This window comes from Dryobates pubescens, chromosome 16 (genome assembly GCF_014839835.1).
Source record: "Dryobates pubescens isolate bDryPub1 chromosome 16, bDryPub1.pri, whole genome shotgun sequence".
NCBI classification, from domain to species: Eukaryota; Metazoa; Chordata; class Aves; order Piciformes; family Picidae; genus Dryobates; species Dryobates pubescens.
In genome coordinates, this window is record NC_071627.1 from 21,703,255 (window position 1) to 21,725,032 (window position 21,778).

The following is a 21,778-nucleotide window of genomic DNA, read 5'->3' on the forward strand; positions in this document are numbered from 1 at the left end:
TATTCGTTAGACAATACTGATGTAAAAGGAAAAACCAAAACAACCCAGCCCGGGTTACCCCATGGCCTGCCCCTGCTCCCCTCGGTTCCTCCCGCCCCAGCCGCGCTCCACGGTTGGCGTTGCCGGGGGCGCATCCGGCCCCGCGGCGCGCCGTGACGTCAGAGCGCCGCTGCCGCGGTGCCCGCCCGTCGCTAGCGGAAGTGGCGTCACTTCCGGCTCGAGGCGGAGCGGCGCGGGGCTCGGCGGTGGCTGCGGGGAGCGGAGGCCTCTGCCGCCATGTCGACGTCGCTGGGCTCCAACACCTACAACCGGCAGAACTGGGAGGACGCGGTGAGCCCTGGGGGGCGATGAGGGAGGGCTGGGCGGAGCTTGGCCGGCGGGGCCCTTTACTGCTTATGGCGGGGTAGAGGCAGGGCCGTAGGGCGCTGGGTGCGCGCTGAGGTGGCCCTCGGGGCAGCCTAGGGACCTCCTGGGGAGCTGCGGCCCTGCTCTACTCACGGCTGGGAAGGGGCTGCCACGGTTACCCGGACCCTCCGTGTGGCTGGAAAAGGGTGCTGCGCTAGGTAGCCCCCACCCTGCGCTGTCCGCCTGCCGGCGTTTGAGCGTCTGGTAGCTGGGAAGGTCTCCCGGTAGCTAGGGAGGTCTGGTAGCTGGGCCCAGCTTCTGCCTGTGGGCGCGTTCTTCAGAGCTGAGGCCTTTCCTCGGTGGGCCCAGTGCCAACAATAGGTGGCGAGAGATGATGTCGAGGTGTATGTAGTCTGCTGCAGTCAGGTTGCTGAAGTGCTAAGATCTCAAGAATATGTGTCTTGTTTGTTTGTTCCATCTTTTACTTCAAACTGGACTAGCTGGTAGGTTGTGGTACTTCCCTAACGTGAGCTTTGGGTCGTGGCTTGCATCTCTCCCGGTCTCTTTTTGAATGATTGTTCTTGTGTCTTTCAAATGGCCTGATCAGTTTAACTCAGCAGTGTCAGTTCAGAGAGTGATTTGAGTGCCTCAGATTCCTGATTTTCTCTCTTTTTTTCTGTGCAATTCAGGACTTCCCTATTCTGTGCCAGACATGTCTTGGAGAAAACCCATACATTCGAATGGTATGTGCCTGGTTGACCATCAGACCTTTTCTCTGGGGTTGGCCCTAGGACTGTTGGGGTTCAGGGACTAACATAAACCTGAGGTGGATATGTCCTCCTAATTAGTTGGTTCTGCACAACAGAATTTGATTCCAGCCATTGTTGGCAGGTGATATCTTGGTGTCAGGGGTGTGTTTGGAGAATAAATCAGTCAAAAAGGAGAACAAAGTGATGACAGATGATGATATGTTTTCTTCATGCACTCATTTAACCTCATTTTTCCTTAAAAATAGCTTGTCACATTCCATCTAATTCCCACCTTAAACCATAGACAAGGTAGGACTTAAAATGCTCTATTTTTAAGGTGTGTTTGTGAGTCAAAAATGAAGTTTTTAAGGACTTTTTTCTGTCCCACTGACCTTGCCAAACCCTAAGCCCAAAACAGAGGGGGAGTGGGGTGAGTCTAAATGCAGCACCATCAGGTAAATCCCACAATGGTATATCTCATGTTTTACATTGAACTGATGACATTTCCTGTTCTCCTCTCTTGTTTTTGATTTGCATTTCAGACCAAAGAAAAATATGGCAAAGAATGCAAGGTAGGTTTGTGTGTTTATGAGGACAGAACATCCAAACTGGCATGCAGCTGGGGAAAAATACACTTCCATGTGGAAAAGCCTTTCAGGCTCCAGAAAAGGATGCATCTGGGTTAACAAATATTTATGCAGCTACATAACATCTTTTTTTAGGTCACTCTGCTGAGAGCTGTAGAATAGAATAGAAATTGGAATGGAATGGATTAGAATGGAATGGATTGGATTGGATTGGAATGGAATGGATTGGAATGGAATGGAATGGATTGGAATGGAATGGATTGGATTGGAATGGAATGGAATAGAATAGAATTAACCAGGTTGGAAAAGACTTTCAAGACCATCAAGTCCAACCTATCACCCAACACCATCTAATCAACTAAACCATGGGGCACTGAGTGCCTCATCCAATCTCTTCTTAAACACTTCCGGTGATGGTGACTCCACCAGCTCCCTGGGCAGCACATTCCAATAGCCAATCACTCTGTGAAGAACTTCCCAACATCCAGCCTGAACCTCCCCTGGCACAGCTTGAGACTGTGTCCTCTTGTTCTGGTGCTGGCTGCCTGGGAGAAGAGACCAACCCCCACCTGGCTACAGCCTCCTTTCAGGCAGTTGTAGAAAGCAATAAGGTCTCCCCTGAGCCTCCTCTTCTCCAGGCTAAGCAACCCCAGCTCCCTCAGCCTCTCCTCACAGGGCTGTGCTCCAGATCTCTCCCCAGCCTCATTGCCCTCCCTTCAGGTAGTTGTAGAGGGCTATTAAGGTCTCCAATCTTCTCTTCCTCAAACTGTACACGAAGCAGATGCATCAATGCCACCAGATGAGACAGCAGTAAGGTGTGGACCAAAGGTCTCACCACCTCTCATGGGGCTTGCTTGCTGCTGAACTGGTTTACACACAATTGGTAATTTATTCCCAGTAGCTCTACACTGAACATCACCTGGAGTGAAGGAATCATAGACTCAGCAAGGCTGGAAGAGATCTCAGAGATCATCAAGCCCAACCTATTGCCTGAAGGAGAATTTCCTTTGAGCAGATCAGCTTCCAGCATTTGGGTTACTGCAATAAACCAAAAAAAAAACCCAACAAGAGAAAAACCTTCCCAAAACTTCCCTCTGTCAGAGTAAGGCACCACACACCAGGAGGTATCGATGAGCTTAGGCACTCAGCACTGAAGTGAGGAAGTTGTATTTGTGCTTTGAGGAGTGGTCCAGGCCGGGAGGGACCTCCAGTGGTCACCTAGTCCGACCTCCCCGCAGTCAGCAGGGACGTCCCCAACTAGATGTGTTTGGGCTTCAAGTTTCCTTGCAGGAGCCTGAATGGTGACTGCAGTGGTGTGTGACAGTGGCAGCAGTGTCAGGGTCCTGTGTTGCAGATCTGTGCCAGGCCTTTCACCGTGTTCCGCTGGTGCCCCGGCGTCCGCATGCGTTTCAAGAAGACAGAGGTGTGCCAGACCTGCAGCAAGCTGAAGAACGTCTGTCAGACCTGCCTGCTGGACCTGGAATATGGTGGGTACCAAAAGATGGGAGTTAAGTAACAAAGCTGATCTGCTTGCCTCTGAAATGGAAGCTGGTGGAACCTCTTTCCCCATGTGGATTGCTTGGCAGGGTTGTCCCTGGGTAGTCTTTTAGAATCACAGACTCACAGAATCAACCAGGTTGGAAAAAGACCTCAGAGTTCATCAGGTCCAACCTAACACCTCCTGACAACTAAACCATGGCTCCAAGTGCCACATCCAGTCCTTCTTTGAACACCTTCAGGGGTGGTGACTCCACCACCTCCCTGGGCAGCACATTCCAATGGCCAATTACTCCTTCTGGGAAGAACTTTCTCCTCACCTGCAGCCTAAACTTCCCCTGGCACAGCTTGAGACTGTGTCCTCTCATTCTGCCTCTGGTGAGACCAACTCCCACCTGTATACAGCCTCCTTTCAGGTAGTTGTAGAAAGCAATAAGGTCTCCCCTGAGCCTCCTCCAGGCTAAGCAACCCCAGCTCCCTCAGCCTCTCCTCACAGGGCTGTGCTCCAGACCTCTCCCCAGCCTCATTGCCCTTCTCTGGACACATTCAAGTGTCCTTCTTAAATTGAGGGGCTCTGAACTGGACACTGTACTCAAGGTGTGGCCTAACCAGTGCTGAGTACAGGGGCAGAATGACCTCCCTGCTTCTCTGGCCATGCTATTTCTGCTGCATTGGCCTTCTTGGCCACCTGGGCACACTGCTGAACAAGCCTTGATGAGCACACCTCTCCTGAGGTTCAGGACACTGGTCTACCAGAGCAGCAGAAGAGTTACCTCTGGCTGATGCAGTAACTCTTTCTGCTCTTTCAGCTCATGTTTCATACAGATTTGTTGTGTTGTTTTTCTCTCCTTTCTGATTCACTGTAGGTTTGCCTATTCAAGTCCGGGATGCAGGACTCTCCCTTAAGGATGAGATGCCTAAGTCTGATGTCAATAAAGAGTACTACACCCAGAACATGGAGCGAGAGGTGAGAGCAGGCACCGTGCCCAGGTGTGGGTGTGGAGTGGGGAGGAAGGCCCTAGCTCAGAATCAGAGAATCAGTCAGGTTGGAAAAGACCTCAGAGATCATCAAGTCCAACCTGTCACCCTAGACCTCATGACAAACTAAACCATGGCACCAAGTGCCATGTCCAGTCCCCTCTTGAACACCTCCAGGGATGGTGACTCCACCTCCCTGAGCAGCACATGCCAACGGCTAACAACTCCCTCTGGGAAGAACTTTCTCCTCACCTCCAGCCTACACTTCCCCTGGCACAGCTTGAGACTGTGTTGTGGCAGTTTTAGGCTGTGCCTTTAAGGAAGATACAGCCTTTTCCACTTGCTTCTCTGACTGAGTTAGCTGTGGTTTGTGTGTGTGGGGAGAACTGAACTTTTCTCACTACCACATGTGTCCTGTTCTGGTGCTGGTTGCCTGGGAGAAGAGACCAACCCCCTCCCTTGTAGACAGCAAGAAGGTCTCCCCTGAGCCTCCTCTTCTCTAGGCTAAGCAACCCCAGCTCCCTCAGCCTCTCCTCACAGGGCTGTGCTCCAGACCCCTCCCCAGCCTCATTGCCCTTCTCTGGACACCTTCAAGAGTCCTTCTTATATGAGGGGCCCAGAACTGGACACAGTTTGCTTGCTTTGGTTGTGTGCACTAGTTTTCAATGGTGATGCTTACATCATTATTCATGTTTTAACTGCTGCCTAGATATCCAACTCTGATGGCACTAGACCAGTTGGTGCCCTGGGCAAAGCTACTTCTACCAGTGACATGCTGCTGAAGCTGGCTCGGACCACTCCTTACTATAAACGGAACCGTCCTCACATCTGCTCCTTCTGGGTGAAAGGGGAGTGCAAGAGAGGGGAAGAGTGTCCCTACAGGTACAGGCACAGCTTAGTTCATCTCACCACGCTCACAGGCAGCTTCCCTTGGGGTTGGAAGGGCAGGAAGTGCTGCAGTGTGCAGGGGACTCAACCCTGTGACTGGGGTCAGTGCGGCGGCGCTGGTGAATGCATCTTTGTTGGGGCAGATTCCTCTGGGATGGATCCACTGCATGGTCCTGGAGTGTTTTGCTGAAGCAGTGGCTGCAGCTCTTCTCTTGCATAGTTCATTTCCACCCTTTGTGGCGTCAGCCCTCTCAGGCAGAGAGCTTTGTGTCTGAACAAGAGGCCTTTGAAACCCAGCTCTTGTATTTTGTAGTGCTGGACGCTGAGCTGTCAGGAGTGCCATTCATTCAGAGCTTGAGGCAGTCCTGGCTGCAGTTTGAAGTTCTCAGGGCTTTTTGTCCTATTTTGGCATGTTTGTGTGAGGAGGGTTAAGCCCATAAGGTGGGAAGGCAGCAGACGAGTCGCTTGACCTGCTGCAGCCGTGACTGGTGGCGTGAAACGCTTTGTCTGCTGAACTCCAGGCACGAGAAACCTACGGACCCTGATGATCCTCTGGCTGATCAGAACATCAAAGATCGTTACTATGGCATCAATGATCCTGTGGCTGACAAGCTGCTGAAAAGAGCATCCACCATGCCTCGCCTGGACCCCCCTGATGACAAGACCATCACCACGCTCTACGTTGGAGGGCTTGGAGATACCATCACCGAGTCGGATCTCAGGTGGGTTGGTGGCTGCTGCTCATCTTTTGAGCGAGGGGAACCTCTTGCAAAGGAAATAAGGAAAGGAAAGTGAATCTGGTGTTCAGTTTTCTTAATGGGGAGCTGGCTGGTGGGCAAGTGCAGAGGAGTGCCAGCTTGTCAGAGAACAGACAAACAGGCACATTTCAGAGGCTTGGATTAAAATTTCCCTGGTTAAAGATGAGTCATCCTCCTGAGCTGTTGAGGAGACTGCTAGGGCCACAAAAATGATCAAGGGGTTGGAACACCTCTGCTGCAAAGACAGGCTGAAGGAGCTGGGGTTGTTCAGCCTGGAAGAGAGGAGGCCTGATAGAGACCTTCTGGTACCTGAAGGGGCCTACAGGAAGGCTGCAGAGGGACTGTTTGCAAAGGCCTGTGGTGACAGGACAAGGGACAGTGGCTTCAAACTACAGAAGAAGAGATTGATTGGATGTTAGGAACAGGTTCTTCACCATGAGGGTGATGGAACACCAGAACAGGTTGCCCTGGGAGGTGGTTGGGGCCCCATCCCTGGAGATGCTGAAAGTGAGGCTCGACAGCACTCTGGGCAACCTGATCTAGTTGAGGATGCCCCTGCTTAGTGCAGAGGGGGTTGGACTGGATGACCTTCAGAGGTCCCTTCTGACCCAGACCAGTCTGTGATTCTGCCGCAGCCTTTTGATTGCTCCCTGGCTGCCCAGGGGGGCAAGAGAGACTTGATTTCGAGCGGTCAGGCTGAGCCCGGGCTGGGCGAAAGAGAGGAGCCAAGCATCCGTGCTCCTGTGCAGCAGGTGTGCCTAGGGGGGGTGGGGGTTCATCCTCGTGGTGCGATTTCCCCCCTCTCCCCTGGCCAGGAATCACTTCTACCAGTTTGGGGAGATCCGGACGATCACGGTGGTGCAGCGGCAGCAGTGCGCCTTCATCCAGTTCGCCACGCGGCAGGCGGCGGAGGTGGCGGCCGAGAAGTCCTTCAACAAGCTGATCGTCAACGGCCGCCGGCTCAACGTCAAGTGGGGGAGGTGAGCGCGGCCAGGGCGGGCCTGGGGGCCGGCCGCTGCTCCCCGCGGCTCCCGCAGGCCTGGGGGGCAGCCCGGGCTGGGGCCCGGCTTTGGAGCAGCGGGGTCTGGCTTGGAGGCGACACAGATGCGCGTGAGGAGTTTGCTGGCTGAGGGTTAGGAAGTCTTGATTCTAATCCCCACAGTCTGAGAAGGACATTGAGACACTTGAAGGGCAACGAGGCTGGGGAGGGGTCTGGAGCACAGCCCTGGGAGGAGAGGCTGAGGGAGCTGGGGTTGCTTAGCCTGGAGAAGAGGAGGCTCAGGGGAGACCTCATTGCTACCTGAAGGGAGGTTGTAGCCAGGTGGGGGTTGGTCTCTTCTCCCAGAGGACACAGTCTCAAGCTGTGCCAGGGGAAGTTTAGGCTGGAAGTGAGGAGAAAGTTCTTCCCAACAAGAGTTATTTGCCATTGGAATGTGCTGCCCAGGGAGGTGGTGGAGTCACCATCCCTGGAGGTGTTCAAGAGGGGATTGGATGTGGCACTTGGAGCCATGGTTTAGTTGTCAGGAGGTGTTGGGTGACAGGTTGGACCTGATGAACTCTGAGGTCTTTTCCAACCTTACTGATTCTATGATTCTCTGAGGAGACCTTCTTGTGGCCTACCAGTATCTGAAGGGGGCCTACAAGAAAGCTGGGAAGGGACTTTTGAGGGTGTCAGGGAGTGATAGGACTGAGGGGAATGGAACAAAACTAGAAATGGGTAGATTGAGATTGGATGTTAGGAAGAAGTTCTAACCCCATGAGGGTGGTGAGAGACTGGCACAGGTTGCCCAGGGAGGTGGTGGAAGCCTCACCCCTGGAGGTGTTTGCAGCCAGGCTGGATGTGGCTGTGAGCAACCTGCTGTAGTGTGAGGTGTCCCTGCCCATGGCTGGGGGGTTGGAACTGGCTGAGCCTTGAGGTCCCTTCCAAGCCTGACAGTTCTGTGATTCTGTAAGCACCTTTTGCACAGTTTGTGCCAGCTGTCTCTGATGTTCCCTGGAGTTTGTCTTTGGCCTTGAAGCAATGGTTCTGGACTAGATGATGTGAAACCATTGTGGTGTGAATATCTGTGTGTTGTGGTGTGAACATCTGCCTAGCCTGCATTTCCTCATCTGGTTCTCAAACTTCTGTCTGCTTTTCAGGTCCCAAGCAGCAAGAGGAAAAGAAAAGGACAAGGAAGGGACTACAGAGTCTGGGATAAAGTTGGAGCCAGTTCCAGGGCTTCCTGGAGGTACAGGAGTTGTTTTCACCTCTCAAACACTTGATGCTGACCAGCTTCCATGAGAAGGGCTGGTGTTGAACCTCAGAGCAGTGACAGCTGTTGGGAGGGTGGAGGCACTGGTGAGCCCAGAGCAGTCACTTAGAAAGGGTTTGCAGCAGAGCCAGCTGGAATGGGAGGCAGGCTTTGTCTAGAAGCAAATTCTTGATGAGAAGAGAGCTCTGTATGTGATGAGTGAAAAGTTAAAGCTGGATTAGAGTCACTTAGATCTGAGAGTGCTGGCACCCCACGCTTTGCAAAGCTTGGTTGGTGTTCTCTTCATCTAATGAGTGTTGCATGATGGACAAAGCAAAGCTGGGTTTGGGTGAAGGAGAATGTGACAGTTCTGGAGCTTCAGTGCAGTCCTGCTTCTCACTTTGATTCATATGTGCAGGAGTGGCAGCAGTTTGCCCTTGTGGAAGAGCTGATTGTGTGTCCTGAGAGCAGATACCTCTGCATGCCTTGGTGGAGTGATTTTCCATAACCACTGTGTGCTCTTCCTGCAGCTCTCCCCCCTCCTCCAGCTGCAGAAGAGGAGGCTTCTGCAAATTACTTCAATCTACCTCCAAGTGGCCCTCCTGCTGTGGTTAACATTGCCTTGCCTCCTCCTCCTGGCATTGCTCCACCACCACCTCCAGGTACTTGTGGTTCCCCTTCCCCTGGGGGTGTCCTAGGAGGATCTAGCCCTCCCTTGACTGCACTGCAGCGCTGCTGCATGCCCTGAGTTGCTTTTCCTCATCCCTGATCATACAGATCCAGAATGAGCTGTCAGCACAGCTCAGCAGGGCTGCCTGTTGGGCTGTGTATTCACTTGCAGATCCTCAGGCAGGTCAGAGGTCCCTGGTACTGAGATTGGGTTGGTGCTTTGCTGGCTGTGGTTGAGCACCAGCCTGTGCTTGCTTGGGTGCATTATACCCATCCAGAGGCACCTTCTAATGGGATGAAAGACATCTTGTGGATGTTTTGCTTTTCTCCCCAGCTGAGCAGTGAGCAGTTAGTTTGCCCGTACAGACACCTGTCCAGCCTCCCCACCAGCTTTTAGGGACGTTGGGGCTGTTCAGCCTGGAGAAAAGAGGGCTCCAGGGAGACCTTAGAGCAGCTTTCCAGTACCTGAAGGGGGCCTACAAGAAAGCTGAGAAATGAGTTTTCACAAGGGCTTGTTATGATAGGATGAGAGGGAAGGGAATGAAGCTTGAGGAGGGGAGGTTTGGACTGGATGCTAGGAGGACATTCTTTACAGTGTGGGTGGTGAGCCACTGGAACAGGTTGCCCAGGGAGGTCGTGGATGTCTCCTCCCTGGAGGTGTTCAGGTCAAGGTTGAATGAGGCCTTGAGCAAGCATGTCTAGTGGAAGGTGTCCCTGTCCATGGCAGGACAGTTGGAGCTGAATGATCTGTCAGGTCCCTTCCAGCCCCAGCCATTGTGTGGATCTGTGTTGGGTGAGGATTGCTCCCAGCTGTGCTGGAAAGGAGGGGAAGGAGTTGGGGCATTGGGAGAGCCATGGGAGCTGCACACAGCTGTGAGGCAGCTGTTCTCTGGGGGTTGGTTTGAGCTGCAGTTCCTCTGCACTGGTGGTTGTGCTGCATTGTCTGAAGCTGCCAACTTTGTCCCTGCAGGTTTTGGACCACACATGTTCCATGCCATGGGGCCCCCTCCTCCCTTCATGAGAGCCCCGGGGCCCATTCACTACCCGTCTCAAGATCCCCAGCGGATGGGTGCCCACGCCGGGAAGCACAGCAGCCCCTAGCACCTCCTGTCCCTTCCTCCTCCTCCTCCTGCTGAAAGTAAATGTTATTTTCTAGTTACCATGGTAGCACCATATGTTGAGCTAGAGAAGCCTTATTCCCTGCTTGCAGACGCTGGGCCAGCCCAGCGCCGTGTCTCCGCTGGCTGATCCCGCGGTGGACACGTCCCAGACCTTTTGTTTAGACTTGGGTTTAGGGGGTGGGGGGCAGGTAGAAGGGCTGGGGTGGGGTGGGGTGACTCAGGTGTACCAGGATTACAGAGCTGTCCCTGGATCCTGTTTGCACACTTTGGAAATAAACCATTGGGAAAAAGAAACCCAAACCCAAGGCCACTTTTCAAACCCATTCGGTACCCACAGTCCCAACGCTGCTGGCAGGGCTCTGGGCTGCCTGAGCTGGTTGAGGATAGATGACCTTTAGAGGTCACTTCCAACCCAAACCATTCTAGGACTGTTTAAAGGTTTCCAGAGACTGTCAGGTAACTGATGACTTTTTTTCCCTCATGAAGTATTAAACCAAGACTGGATCAGAGCTGGCAAACAACCTCAGCAGCTGTGCCAACCCCATGGCTCTGCCTTACTCCTGCCACAGAATTTTCTTCCCTCCTTTTCCCTGACTTCTTGCTTAAAAAAAACCCAAACCACACAGAGCAGCTTTTTTTTTGATGCTTTCACTTGTAATCCTGCATGTCCTGAGCAAGATAGGTGTTAGGAGAGGTGAGCAGCCCCCAGGCAGTGCAGGTGTGGCATGGAAGGACAGGTCAGCAGGTGTCTGGCTTGGCCAGGTGAAGGCCCCCCCCCAGTGATGGCCTCTATGGTGATGCAGAGGGGAGGACAGGGGGAAGCTGCAAGCTTCTCTGGGGTATATTTGGACCATGACTGGGGCTTGTGCATACAGAGGTGGAGCCCACTTCATCCTGCTTAGGGTAAGACTTGAAACTTGCCTCTCTGTGCTCCATCTGTAGTGTTTGCCCCAGAGCAGCCACGTCCTGCACGGAGCCTGCCCTTGGGCAAGGTGTGTGCACATGTGGCTGCAGAGAGTTTAATCTTGTTTGTCAGCTCCTGCCATGCAGTGGATCTGTGGCTATCTTCCTGTAAAGCAAAACATGATGGGGACCTGCTCTGAAGCTTCTGCTTGTTTTAAAGGATTCCACATTAAAATAGCTGACCTTTTTTTTTCCCCAACACTTTGCTCAGACCCTGCTGCTTCCTGGAGCACAGCAACCAAGGACTCTGATTTTATTGGGCTGCTGCCAAAGCGACTTGAGGCAGTGACAGCAGGTTCACTTTTATCTGCCAACCTGTACAGTGCCACTGGATCCCACAGGCACTGCCAGCCCTGCCAGACTGCTGGAGGTGGCACAGCACTTGTAGCACCAGGGTATGCCTGGCAGGCTGCCTTTGGAGAAAGAGCTGAGCTGCAGGCACAGGCACTTGGTTTTAGCTTTTGTTGGGTGAGAGCCATCCCAGGGCAGTGCTGGAGGGTGGGCAGAGGCCTACTGGTGCATGGGGGAGGCCTGCAGCATCTGCCACTGCTCTGGTCCTCCAAGTCTGTGCCCTTGGAGCCTGTGAGAGCTGTGCAGGCCAATCTCAAATGCAAGCAGGCTTTACATGATTGCAGTTTATTTATTATTCCCAGCCAGGCCCCAGGGGTACACAGATTCCTCTGATGGACAAAGAGGGGAGAGATGGGTTTGGAACAGGGCAGCAATCACAAAACCTTAATAAAGGATCAGATCTTTATCCATTTCCTTGTCTTCTACTTCAGTGGGAAGAAAGTCTCCTGCCTCAAGGGTGTGGCAGCAGAGTCCCTGTGTGAGGCCTGCTCTGTGCATGTCTGCACACCTTCACAAGTCACTTCACAAGCAAGGACACCCTGAATTGCCTTTTCACCACAGAATTTACTTGCCCAGTTTAACCACAGCAGTGGGAAAAGGAACTTCCACCCTGACTCTCCTGCTTCGGCAAGGTTGTGTGAAGGTGACATGAAGAGTCTCACAAAAGCCATTGTAGAAAGCCTGTGTGAAGCTGGAGGCTTTTGCTAGCAGTTAGCAGATGTTCTGGTGCCTGTCCTACAGCCTGTTGGTAGCTGTGTCCCCCTCTGTGTCACTGCTGGGAGTGGTGGTGCAGTTGAATCCTCCCTGCTGGAGCAGCCTGTGCCTGCTCTGGAGTCGCATCTGCACTGCTGCTCCTTCCCACTCGTGCTGAGGCTACCAGAATTCCCTGCTGGTACCTCCAGACTGGTGCAATTCCACAGTGCAGGGGGTCTGAGCAGGGCCTGGTGCTTGCTGCCCAGCTGGATGAAGCAGCCCTGGCATAAGGCAGTGCCAAGGCTGAGGTGTTGAGGCATGCAGGAGCGGCAGGAAGGGGACCTGGCAGCTGCCAAGTGCCAGCAGCTTGTGGAAAAGTGGGCACAGGTTTCCAATTCCCAGCATTCCCCTTTATCCTGGCTGTGCTGTGTTGGTAAACAGGCAGATTCCCAGCTCCTTCTCTGGTTCTGTTGCCCAGCCAAGCCCAGGTTAACTGCTTTGAACGTGCCAGTGCCTCCAGTCCGTGTTTTGTGGCTGCTCTTCAATTATCACCTCCTCCCGCTGCCCTGAGCGGAATGACAGATGCAGAGTTGTCCTGCAGATGGAATTTCTCTGCTCAGACAGCAGCTGTTCAAGCAGGGCTTGTGTGTCAGTGAAGAAGCAGCAGGAGAGCTGGGTGTTGCAGCTGGTGGTGCTGCCATTTTCTGTGGGGCAGGGAAGAGGACAGGCGGGATGGGAGCCCACCAGGATCTGCTGGCGGCAGCGATGAGGGCCTGGCTGGACAGCTTAGCACTAAGTGCCCTTGGGGACAGCTGCTGGTACGAGGGGAGTTCAAAATGGTCCCAGACATGAGCTTGTTCAAACCCCATTGAAGAGGATGATGACTTGAGACCACCAGCTTAGCTTTCACGAGGCAGACTTCCTCCCCTCTGCTCTCCCCTCCCCTGGGCAGCGTGTTGGAGCCTAGCGAGAGAAGCGGCTGCCGGGGCAGGGAGCCTGAGCGCTACAGCTCCTCGCTCTCCGGCAGGATCCTCACCCAGCCCTGTGCCACTCTGTTGAAGTTGGGTCTGTGGGAAATCACCTCCAGAGCACTCAGGTTATCCAGCTCCACGGCAGGCACGGAGAACAGGTCGCCGACCAGCGCGCTGTCGAAGGGGACAGCGGTCCTGCGGCGGGAGAGGAAGGTTTAGCGCTTGAAGGAGAGGCTGTGGGTGGTGTGAAGGGGGTGGGAAAAGGTCTGGGTTTGCTAACTCTGAGCCCAGCAGCCATCCAGCAATGCCTGCAGGAAATGACAGCCCTCCTCTTCCTCACCAGGATGCCATCAGGGCCTTTGCAAGCCCACTGAGGTTCTTGAGCAGAGCAGCTCTCAACTCAAGCTCTGGCAAGCCTGGAGAGTTGGGGTTTGGTGCCTGAGCAGCAGTGGCTGGCAGGGGAGGCAGGAAGTGTTCCCGTGACCATAGTGTGTTCTGAAGGGCTGTGCCCACAGCAGCAGGGATGTGCTGGGCATGAAAGGGGTTAGATGGAGAGAGCAGGTGATGGGGACAAGCTCCCTGGTCTTTAGAAAGTGACTTGTCCACAGCTAATGTGTTCTGCAGAGGGCTGGGGCTGATGGATGGCTCCAGCACACGTGCAGGCAAAGCTCTCTCTTGGCACTGGCTCCAGTCAGCCTTTTGGGACAGCTTCTCTTGGACTATGACTAACAAGAGGAGCAGTGTGGGGGCAAGAGCTGTCATCCATTCCCGGAGACATGTGGAAAGGGACTGGAAAAGAGGAGTGCCAGCCCCCCAAAAGCCAAGAATGTTGGTTTTGGAGCAGCACGTGGGGGCTGAGCGCTCCGTGAGGCATGGCTGGGAATGTTTGCCTTGGGAAGCGCTGCTCCGACGCCAGAGACGTGGCACGGTTTTGCAACGGGGAGAAATGAAGGGGGGGAAAGGTAAAGGACAGAGGTTTGTTCCAGAAACTCTCCTTTCTGGGAATAAAAGCAATGCTTTCCAATGCTGGGATTGTACTCTCTCTTCAGGCAGCTCACCTTAGGCTTTTGTACCTCAGCCTGAACGCTGAAAGCCGGGAACAAGCCAGTGCGCTTCAACACAGGTTGCTGTTGGGATGGTGACCTTGCCCTGTGAGCCATGTGAGCTGTGCTGGGGTTCACCTGGCTTTAGGCAAGGCCTCTGGCTGTTTGCTAGCCAGTTTGTCCCCACAAGCTTGTGTCTTTCTGCAGCACTGCCCGAACTGAGAAGCGATTTAAAAGCCAGCAGGCTTGGAAGATCGTGAAAAGCAGCTTGGGACTCTGAATCTTCATGCCTCAGTGAGGAATTAGAAGAGGTGGCAAGAGGCTTGGTGTTAAATTAGCATCCATCTGTATTAAATAACAGCTCAGGACTTTAAATAGAAAGGCAGCTTGTGAGAGGGGAGGAGAAATGGTACAGGGTAAGGCATTATTCAGAAACATGCCCTTGCTTCAGTCCCTGGCCAGAAATAAAAACTGAGGCAGGAACATGGCGAAATGATGGAAGAAAAGAGCCAAGTTTCTGCAGCAGCTCCTTGATCTCCTGCTGCAGCACCTCCTCAGCTCTTACTGCTCCAGTAACTGGCTGAGGAACTGGGAAGGAGACCCTGAGGGAACAGTTGCCTGTGGGTTCTTGTCCCTTCTGTTCACCCCGATGCCTCCTCTCACTCTCTCTCAGCCCTGTTCACCCCAATGCCTCCTCTCACTCTCTCTCAGCCCTGTTCACCCCAATGCCTCCTCTCACTCTCTCTCAGCCCTGTTCACCCCAATGCCTCCTCTCACTCTCTCTCAGCCCTGTTCACCCCAATGCCTCCTCTCACTCTCTCTCAGCCCTGTTCACCCCAATGCCTCCTCTCACTCTCTCTCAGCCCTGTTCACCCCAATGCCTCCTCTCACTCTCTCTCAGCCCTGTTCACCCCAGTGCCTCCTCTCACTCTCAGCCCTGTTCACCCCAATGCCTCCTCTCTCTCTCAGCCCTGTTCACCCCAATGCCTCCTCTCACTCTCTCTCAGCCCTGTTCACCCCAATGCCTCCTCTCACACTCTCAGCCCTGTTCACCCCAATGCCTCCTCTCACACTCTCAGCCCTGTTCACCCCAATGCCTCCTCTCACTCTCAGCCCTGTTCACCCCAATGCCTCCTCTCTCTCTCAGCCCTGTTCACCCCAATGCCTCCTCTCACTCTCTCTCAGCCCTGTTCACCCCAGTGCCTCCTCTCACTCTCTCTCAGCCCTGTTCACCCCAATGCCTCCTCTCACTCTCTCTCAGCCCTGTTCACCCCAGTGCCTCCTCTCCCTCTCTCTCAGCCCTGTTCACCCCAATGCCTCCTCTCCCTCTCTCTCAGCCCTGTTCACCCCAATGCCTCCTCTCACTCTCTCTCAGCCCTGTTCACCCCAATGCCTCCTCTCACTCTCTCTCAGCCCTGTTCACCCCAGTGCCTCCTCTCTCTCTCAGCCCTGTTCACCCCAATGCCTTCTCTCTCTCAGCCCTGTTCACCCCAATGCCTTCTCTCTCTCAGCCCTGTTCACCCCAATGCCTTCTCTCTCTCAGCCCTGTTCACCCCAATGCCTCCTCTCACTCTCTCTCAGCCCTGTTCACCCCAATGTCTCCTCTCACTCTCTCTCAGCCCTGTTCACCCCAGTGCCTCCTCTCACTCTCTCTCAGCCCTGTTCACCCCAATGCCTCCTCTCACTCTCTCTCAGCCCTGTTCACCCCAATGTCTCCTCTCTCTCTCCCTCAGCCCCACTCCAGTGCAGACCAGTGTGCTATTACACTTTCACTGGTGTGGGAGGGGAAGCATGGGGTGGAGAGCTCAGTATGCAGCAGCCTTTTGCTGTGCACCTTGCCCAGGCCCCAGGGCTGAGAGAGAAGAGCAGCAAGGAGCTGGTGACAGTAACACCTCAGCTCTGGTGGTGGTCAGGCTGGCCTCTGCCCTTCAGGATGACATTCCCATGTGGAGGGGTTGCAGTCCTGTTCCCCATGACTCAATTGCAGCCCTGGCATGGGCTCAGGACAGTTGCTGTCTACAGAGGCTCAGCACCATGGCAAATGGTCTGATGGGGAGCAGTGCTGTGTCCAGGTAGGGAGCTGAGGTGGGAGCTTGCTTAGTGGCCTTCATGAAAGGCTTTCAGTGAGGAGAAGAGCCAGGACCTTGGGCTGCAGACGGTGTTCAGTTTACAAGTTCAGTTATTGATTCTACCTTGGGCTGCTGCTGCTTTGCTGCTACCAGATCTCCATCTTCTGGATCCCCACTAAGCTCCTTTCCAGAGAGGTGATTTTATTTTTCTAGGTGGTCTCTGCTCCCAGCCTTGACCCCAGCATAATCTGGAGGTGTGAGGAGGCACAGCAGCTGTGCTTTATCAGAAGCAGCCACAGGACTTGGAACTTGCCAGGCTCAGCCACCAGAAACTCCCTGGCTTGGAGACATCAATCTCAAGCAGGTGTTTGGGAGGAATCTGGTGACCTCTTAGCACCTTGTGGGAAGATTAACCTTGTACTCCCACCACTTCCAGCAGATACCTTAAATTTAGGAGAGAGACTTGGCAGTGTCTGTGGCATTCAGCCCAGAGCTGAGCCTGGCTGGTAGCACCAGCAATTCCATCCTCAGGACCATGGGTATGAGAATCAGTCCTCCCAGATTTCATCCCTCAAGGCTACCCAGTAAGATCAAGCTGCTTAAGGATGCACAGCCTGGGTGGTGGAGCTGAGAGGAAATCTGGGTTGCTGCTGGAGGCAGAGACCTTTGCAGAGGAGCCAAGGAGGAGCTCCTCAGGAGGATAAGCAGGGCATGGAGCGTTGTGTTTCCCTGGCAGGATGGTGAGCACTGCTTGTGCTTGAAGGGCTTGGCCAAGGGATGGACAGGCTGGCAGGGCCTGCCCCTTGGGCAGCATTACCTGTTGAAGCTCCTGAAGTCCCATGGGTAGGGTCTGATGGGCAGCTGGTTCTCGAAGTGCACAGTGTGGGGCACGTCCCCGAGGAGTCCCTGCCACGGGGAGCGGTAGCCCTTGGGGATGGCAGTGACGTTGAACTTCTCCGGGGGGATTTCTTTGAGGGGGCTTGAGTACCCTGCAGGGGGAGGGGGAGAGATGGCAGGGGCTGCTGTGGCCTCAGCTGGGCCGGGGCAAGGTGGCCAGCAGAGGTCAGGGGGCTGGGAACAGCCCTGCCTGACGTGGCCGTGGAGGCCCTGCTGCTGGGGGCAGGACTGTGTGCGTGCACCATAAATACAGGTTAGATATTTATATGCACAGGAACCTGGGGTAGGGAGTGGGGAGGACACCTCAACAGGCAGCAGCTTGCTGTCTCCAGCCCCACATCACAGAGGTTTTCAGCTCTGGGGTGTAGGAGGCTTTTACCTGGTGCCAGAGCATCGGGGTTGAGGATTTTGCTCATCTGCAAGACTTTCTCTGTCTTCTTGGGCACTGCAGGGGGACCGCCCTGGGGTGATGCTGCCACATGGAGCTCAGAGTGGAAACTTGGCTGGTCCTCCCCTGCCTGTGGAGGGGAGAGTCAGTGGGCACTGGGAGCTCCTGTGCCCTGATCAGTGACCTGGGAGGCCGTTCAGAGCACCCTCACAGCTTCCTTCTGCTACTCACCGGCCACTCATTTGCTGTTGGGTCGCCTTTCCCAGCGTGCTGTGAGCCACTTGCTCCTGACAGCTGCAGGAAGTAAGGAGAGGGTTTAGTGGGTGCAGAGGAAGACTGATTCCATCTCTTTGCTCTCCAGTGGTCGCTGGAGCTGCTGCTTGCCCCTCTCCATGCCCAGCCCACCAAACCATCTCTCCATCTTGCCACACTGGGCAGCCGAGAGACCCTGAACCACGCCAAGAATTGGCTTCCTTGCAAAGGCTGAGAGAGGCAGGGCAGGGCTGTCCTGCCGGTGAGCAGTGTCCTGCCGGTGAGCAGGGCTGTCCTGCCGGTGAGCAGGGCTGTCCTGCCGGTGAGCAGTGCTGTCCTGCCGGTGGGCAGTGCTGTCCTGCCGGTGAGCAGGGCTGTCCTGCCGGTGGGCAGTGCTGTCCTGCCGGTGAGCAGGGCTGTCCTGCCGGTGGGCAGTGCTGTCCTGCCGGTGAGCAGTGCTGTCCTGCCGGTGAGCAGGGCTGTCCTGCCGGTGGGCAGTGCTGTCCTGCCGGTGAGCAGGGCTGTCCTGCCGGTGGGCAGGGCTGTCCTGCCGGTGGGCAGGGCTGTGGCACAGACCCACCTGCCTGTACCCACTGGGATGCTCGAAGATGAAGCGCTGCATCCGCCGCTGGCGCTGCTGGAAGAGCTGGGAGCCGCGGTTGTCGCGCAGGGAGAGCTCCTCGATCATCAGGTCCTGCGGGGTGCTTATCTTCTTGCCCAGGTCCAGCCGGGGCACTGGGGAGGCCAGGGCAGAACACAGCCACAGCTGAGGCTGCTGCAGCGCTGGAGGGCCCCGTGCCCAGCACAAGGAAGTTGTGTCCCCTTCACAGGGTCCTTGGCACGTGGGTGGGCCGTGTGCCCGCGCCGGGGGCCGCACTGGGGAGCGGTGTTTGCTCCGTGTGGGCGCTTGTCAGGGAAGTGTCTCAGCTCCAGAGGCTCAAGCAGCCTCTCCTGCCCCCCATGCATGGACCTCTACAGCCTTCAACATGCAAGTGTGGCTCCTTGGGGCTGTAGTGCAGGAGGGGACTGAGAACATGGGCACAGAGGCCCTGGGGAGTCAGGCTGGTGGCCCCAACCAGAGCAGAGTCTGGCCCCTAGGCAGGGTGGGCAGCACTACCCTAGGACCAGGCACCCCAGACCCCCTTACCATCTTCAGGGCCTGACTTCATGATGGCCATCACTTGGTGCTGCACTCCTGGGGCAGCTCTGTGGGAGAGGAACAGATCCTGCCCAGCTGGAAGAGAGAGGCAGCCCTGGGGTAACACCCAGCATGAGGATGTGTCAGTCCTAGGTGTGCCATGCACAGAGGCCAGGCTTTGACTGAGCATCTCCCCCAGCCAGCATCACCTCTGAACACCTCTGCTGGTCAGCAGCATCCCCAGAGCTGCTCTCCATTCCCTTCTGTAGGTCCAATGCATGCCACCCCTTAGCCCTTGCTCATTGTCCCCAGCTCTGTCCTTGCCTGCAGTGAGCCAGCGTCCTCATGTCCACAGGCCCCTTGCAGCAGCACCCACTGCCCACAGGCTGCCAGGCAAACAGAGGCTCTGCTGCCCCCCCAGCCAGCACCTCTGCCTCAGCAGAGCTATTTTCAGCTGCTGGCCCCGAGGGTGCAGGGAGTACAACCCTGACCCTGCTGGGCAGCAGTGAGGTGGGACATGGGGTCCCCATCCCTGCTCATTGGGCTGGGTTGCTCCTTAGCTTCCAGCTTCATCATGAGGAGGCAGCTGGAGACCAGCTCTGGTCTGAACCCCATGAGCTGCCACCCACAGCAGCACCCTCCCATTCTGTTCAGCAAGTGCAGGATTTGGCCCTGTTTGGCTCATCTCACAACCCTCAGCTTGGGCTGGTGCTGTGCACCTTCCCCTAAGAGCCCTGGAGAGCAGGAAGTCCCTCAGGGCTGGGGGTGCCCTGGCATGCAGCTCCCTGGCAGCTCTGAGCTCATCTGCTTGGTGAGTCTAGGATCCATGCCCTGTCCTCCCTTTGACCACCACACCCCACCTCACCCCCAATCCCCCACCCCCGTGAGGAGACCTGAATCCCACAGTGGAGACATTGTCAAGCCCCATGCACCCTCTGACCCAGCACGGGATCTCACCTCCCCTACCTGGCCAGTGAACACCTCAGGACCAAAAGTGCTCTCCTGCTGTGCTGGGGGTGAAGCTGAAGCCAAGCTGTGGCCACCAGTGCTCGGTGGCCCCAGCTGGCCCTCCGCGGTCCCCCCGGGCTCCCTGCCGCTCGCCCTGACCCGTGCTGAGCTCCAGCCCAGATGCCAAGGTCCTGCTGAGGGACAGCAGTTATTTCTGGCTGAGGAAGGGGGTGGAGCAGGGCTGACCCTTGGGGACCGGGATGTCGCCACCGGAGCGGGGCTGACACTTGAGGACCGGGATGTCGCCACTGCGGCACGGAGCAGGGCTGACACTTGGGGACTGGGATGCTGTCACCCCGGCACTGAGCAGGGCTGACACTTGGGGACTGGGATGCTGTCAGCCTGGCCCGGAGCGGGGCTGACCCTTGGGGACTGGGATGCTGTCACCCCGGCACGGAGCAGGGTTGACCCTTGGGGACTGGGATGCTGTTACCTCGGCGACTGGGATGCTGTCACCCCGGCAGGGAGCAGGGCTGACACTTGGGGACTGGGATGCTGTCACCCTGGCACGGAGCAGGGCTGACACTTGGGGACTGGGATGCTGTCACCCCGGCACGGAGCAGGGCTGACACTTGGGGATTGGGATGCTGTCACCCTAGCACGGAGCAGGGCTGACACTTGGGGACTGGGATGCTGTCACCCCGGCAGGGAGCAGGGCTGACCCTTGGGGACTGGGATGCTGTCACCCTGGCACGGAGCAGGGCTGACACTTGGGGACTGGGATGCTATCACCCTGGCACGGAGCAGGGCTGACCCTTTGGGGCTGGGATGCTGTCGTCCCAGCATCAAACAGGGCTGATACTTGGGGACCAGGATGCCGTCAGCCCAACACGGAGCGGGGCTAACACATGGCAGCTGGGATGCTCTCACCCCGGCACGGAGCAGGGCTGATACTTGGGAACGTGGATGCCATCACTGCAGCGTGGAGCAAGGCTGAGCCTTGGGGACTGGGGTGGTGGCTGTGCAGCATCAGCAGGAGGTGACCATGTGGCACCTCGGGGACGGGTCGGAGCCAGGCAGGTGGGATAACGGCAGTTTATTTCTGGTATACAGCTGTGTGGTGCAGGGCTGTGGTGGCAGGTGGAGCAGGGGCGGGGGGCTGTGCCCTGGGAGGGGCAGCTGCAGGGTGGGAATAGGGCTGGGCTGGCTCTGACAACGTGTCCTCGGGAAAGGCAAGGGGTGATAAGGGCTCCTTGAACGGGAAAGGTGCCAGAGCCCTGGCAGCCCAAACACATCCTCTTTTCTCAGGGCTGCTCTTGCTGGCCCCAAGGCTGTGTCCTCTGGGTGGGTGGCTGCAGTCACAGAAGCAGCGTCTCCTGCCACCCCAGCTGGCTCCTGCTCACCCCTGGGTGAGGGAACCCAGTGCTTTGGGGACCCTTAGCCCTCCTTAGCCCAGGTCCTGCCATGTAACTGTGTCCCTTCTGACTCCCTCCTCTCCTTATCGCGGCTCCCAAACCTCTCTCTGGCACTGCTGCCCTCAGGTGGCCTCTGCCCGTCCCTCCAGCCCCTTACAGGGCTTCCTGTGGGGACACCAGCTCGTCCCCCAGAGGCTCTCGGCATTGTCTTCTGCACCAACACATCCTTCAGACCCTCTGCAACCTGTGACGTTTCCTTCACCTCCCCTGCCCTGGCTGCCACAGCAGCCTCTGCTCTTCCTTTCCTTCCATCCCGCAGCAGTGGGGACAGGGAATGGGCTGAGTCTGGGAATGGGGACAGTGACAGGGTACATGGTGAGGCTGTCACTCCTTGCCTGGCCCAGGGTGGGAGGACACCTGTAAACAGTCCCCTCGACGTGGCAATAAATAACTCTGACTTTCTTCTTGGTCACCAGGGAAGGATTTGGGGGAATGCCTTTGGGGGGAAAAAAAGGGTCAAAAGTGAAAAAAAAAAAAGAGAACAAAAAGGCAAGCAACGGTTTAAATTGAAACCAGCCAGACCTGGAGGCTGGGAGAGGCTGCTTGGCCACGCTGCCCACTTGGCGCTGCCCACCCTGTGACGGCATGGGTGGTGGCACTGGCCGTGCCACCCTAGGGCAGCAGAACTGCGGTGACATCCTGGGCTGACACCTTGCCACTGGGGACAAGACCTTCAGAGGGGACCACCGAGCCCGGCCCCGTCCTGGCCGTGAGGTATGGGGCCAGCTGGTGGGCCGGAGCTGCAGAGGGAGGGGGCTGTGACGGGG

At 56.1% G+C, this 21,778-nt stretch overlaps 2 protein-coding genes across 2 annotated transcripts; one reads left to right on the forward strand and one right to left on the reverse strand.

Annotated features, from left to right (window-relative positions):
* Positions 1 to 215: 215 nt before the first annotated feature.
* Positions 216 to 10,435, forward strand: RBM22 (RNA binding motif protein 22). Its single transcript, XM_054168506.1, has 11 exons — positions 216 to 330; positions 1,035 to 1,088; positions 1,637 to 1,666; positions 3,036 to 3,168; positions 4,045 to 4,145; positions 4,866 to 5,038; positions 5,566 to 5,766; positions 6,618 to 6,782; positions 7,942 to 8,030; positions 8,564 to 8,695; positions 9,673 to 10,435. The coding sequence occupies exons 1-11, from the start codon at positions 277 to 279 to the stop codon at positions 9,801 to 9,803; spliced, it is 1,263 nt and encodes a 420-aa protein (XP_054024481.1). The 5' UTR covers positions 216 to 276; the 3' UTR covers positions 9,804 to 10,435.
* Positions 10,436 to 12,665: 2,230 nt separating this feature from the next.
* MYOZ3 (myozenin 3) lies at positions 12,666 to 21,598 on the reverse strand. The gene is made up of 8 exons (XM_009896075.2): positions 21,586 to 21,598; positions 19,570 to 19,844; positions 18,598 to 18,703; positions 18,031 to 18,185; positions 17,430 to 17,492; positions 17,190 to 17,328; positions 16,731 to 16,902; positions 12,666 to 12,996 (listed from the first exon to the last, which is right to left on the reverse strand). Exons 1-8 carry the CDS (start codon positions 21,596 to 21,598, stop codon positions 12,834 to 12,836), a joined length of 1,086 nt encoding a protein of 361 aa, XP_009894377.2. The 3' UTR covers positions 12,666 to 12,833.
* Positions 21,599 to 21,778: the final 180 nt, after the last annotated feature.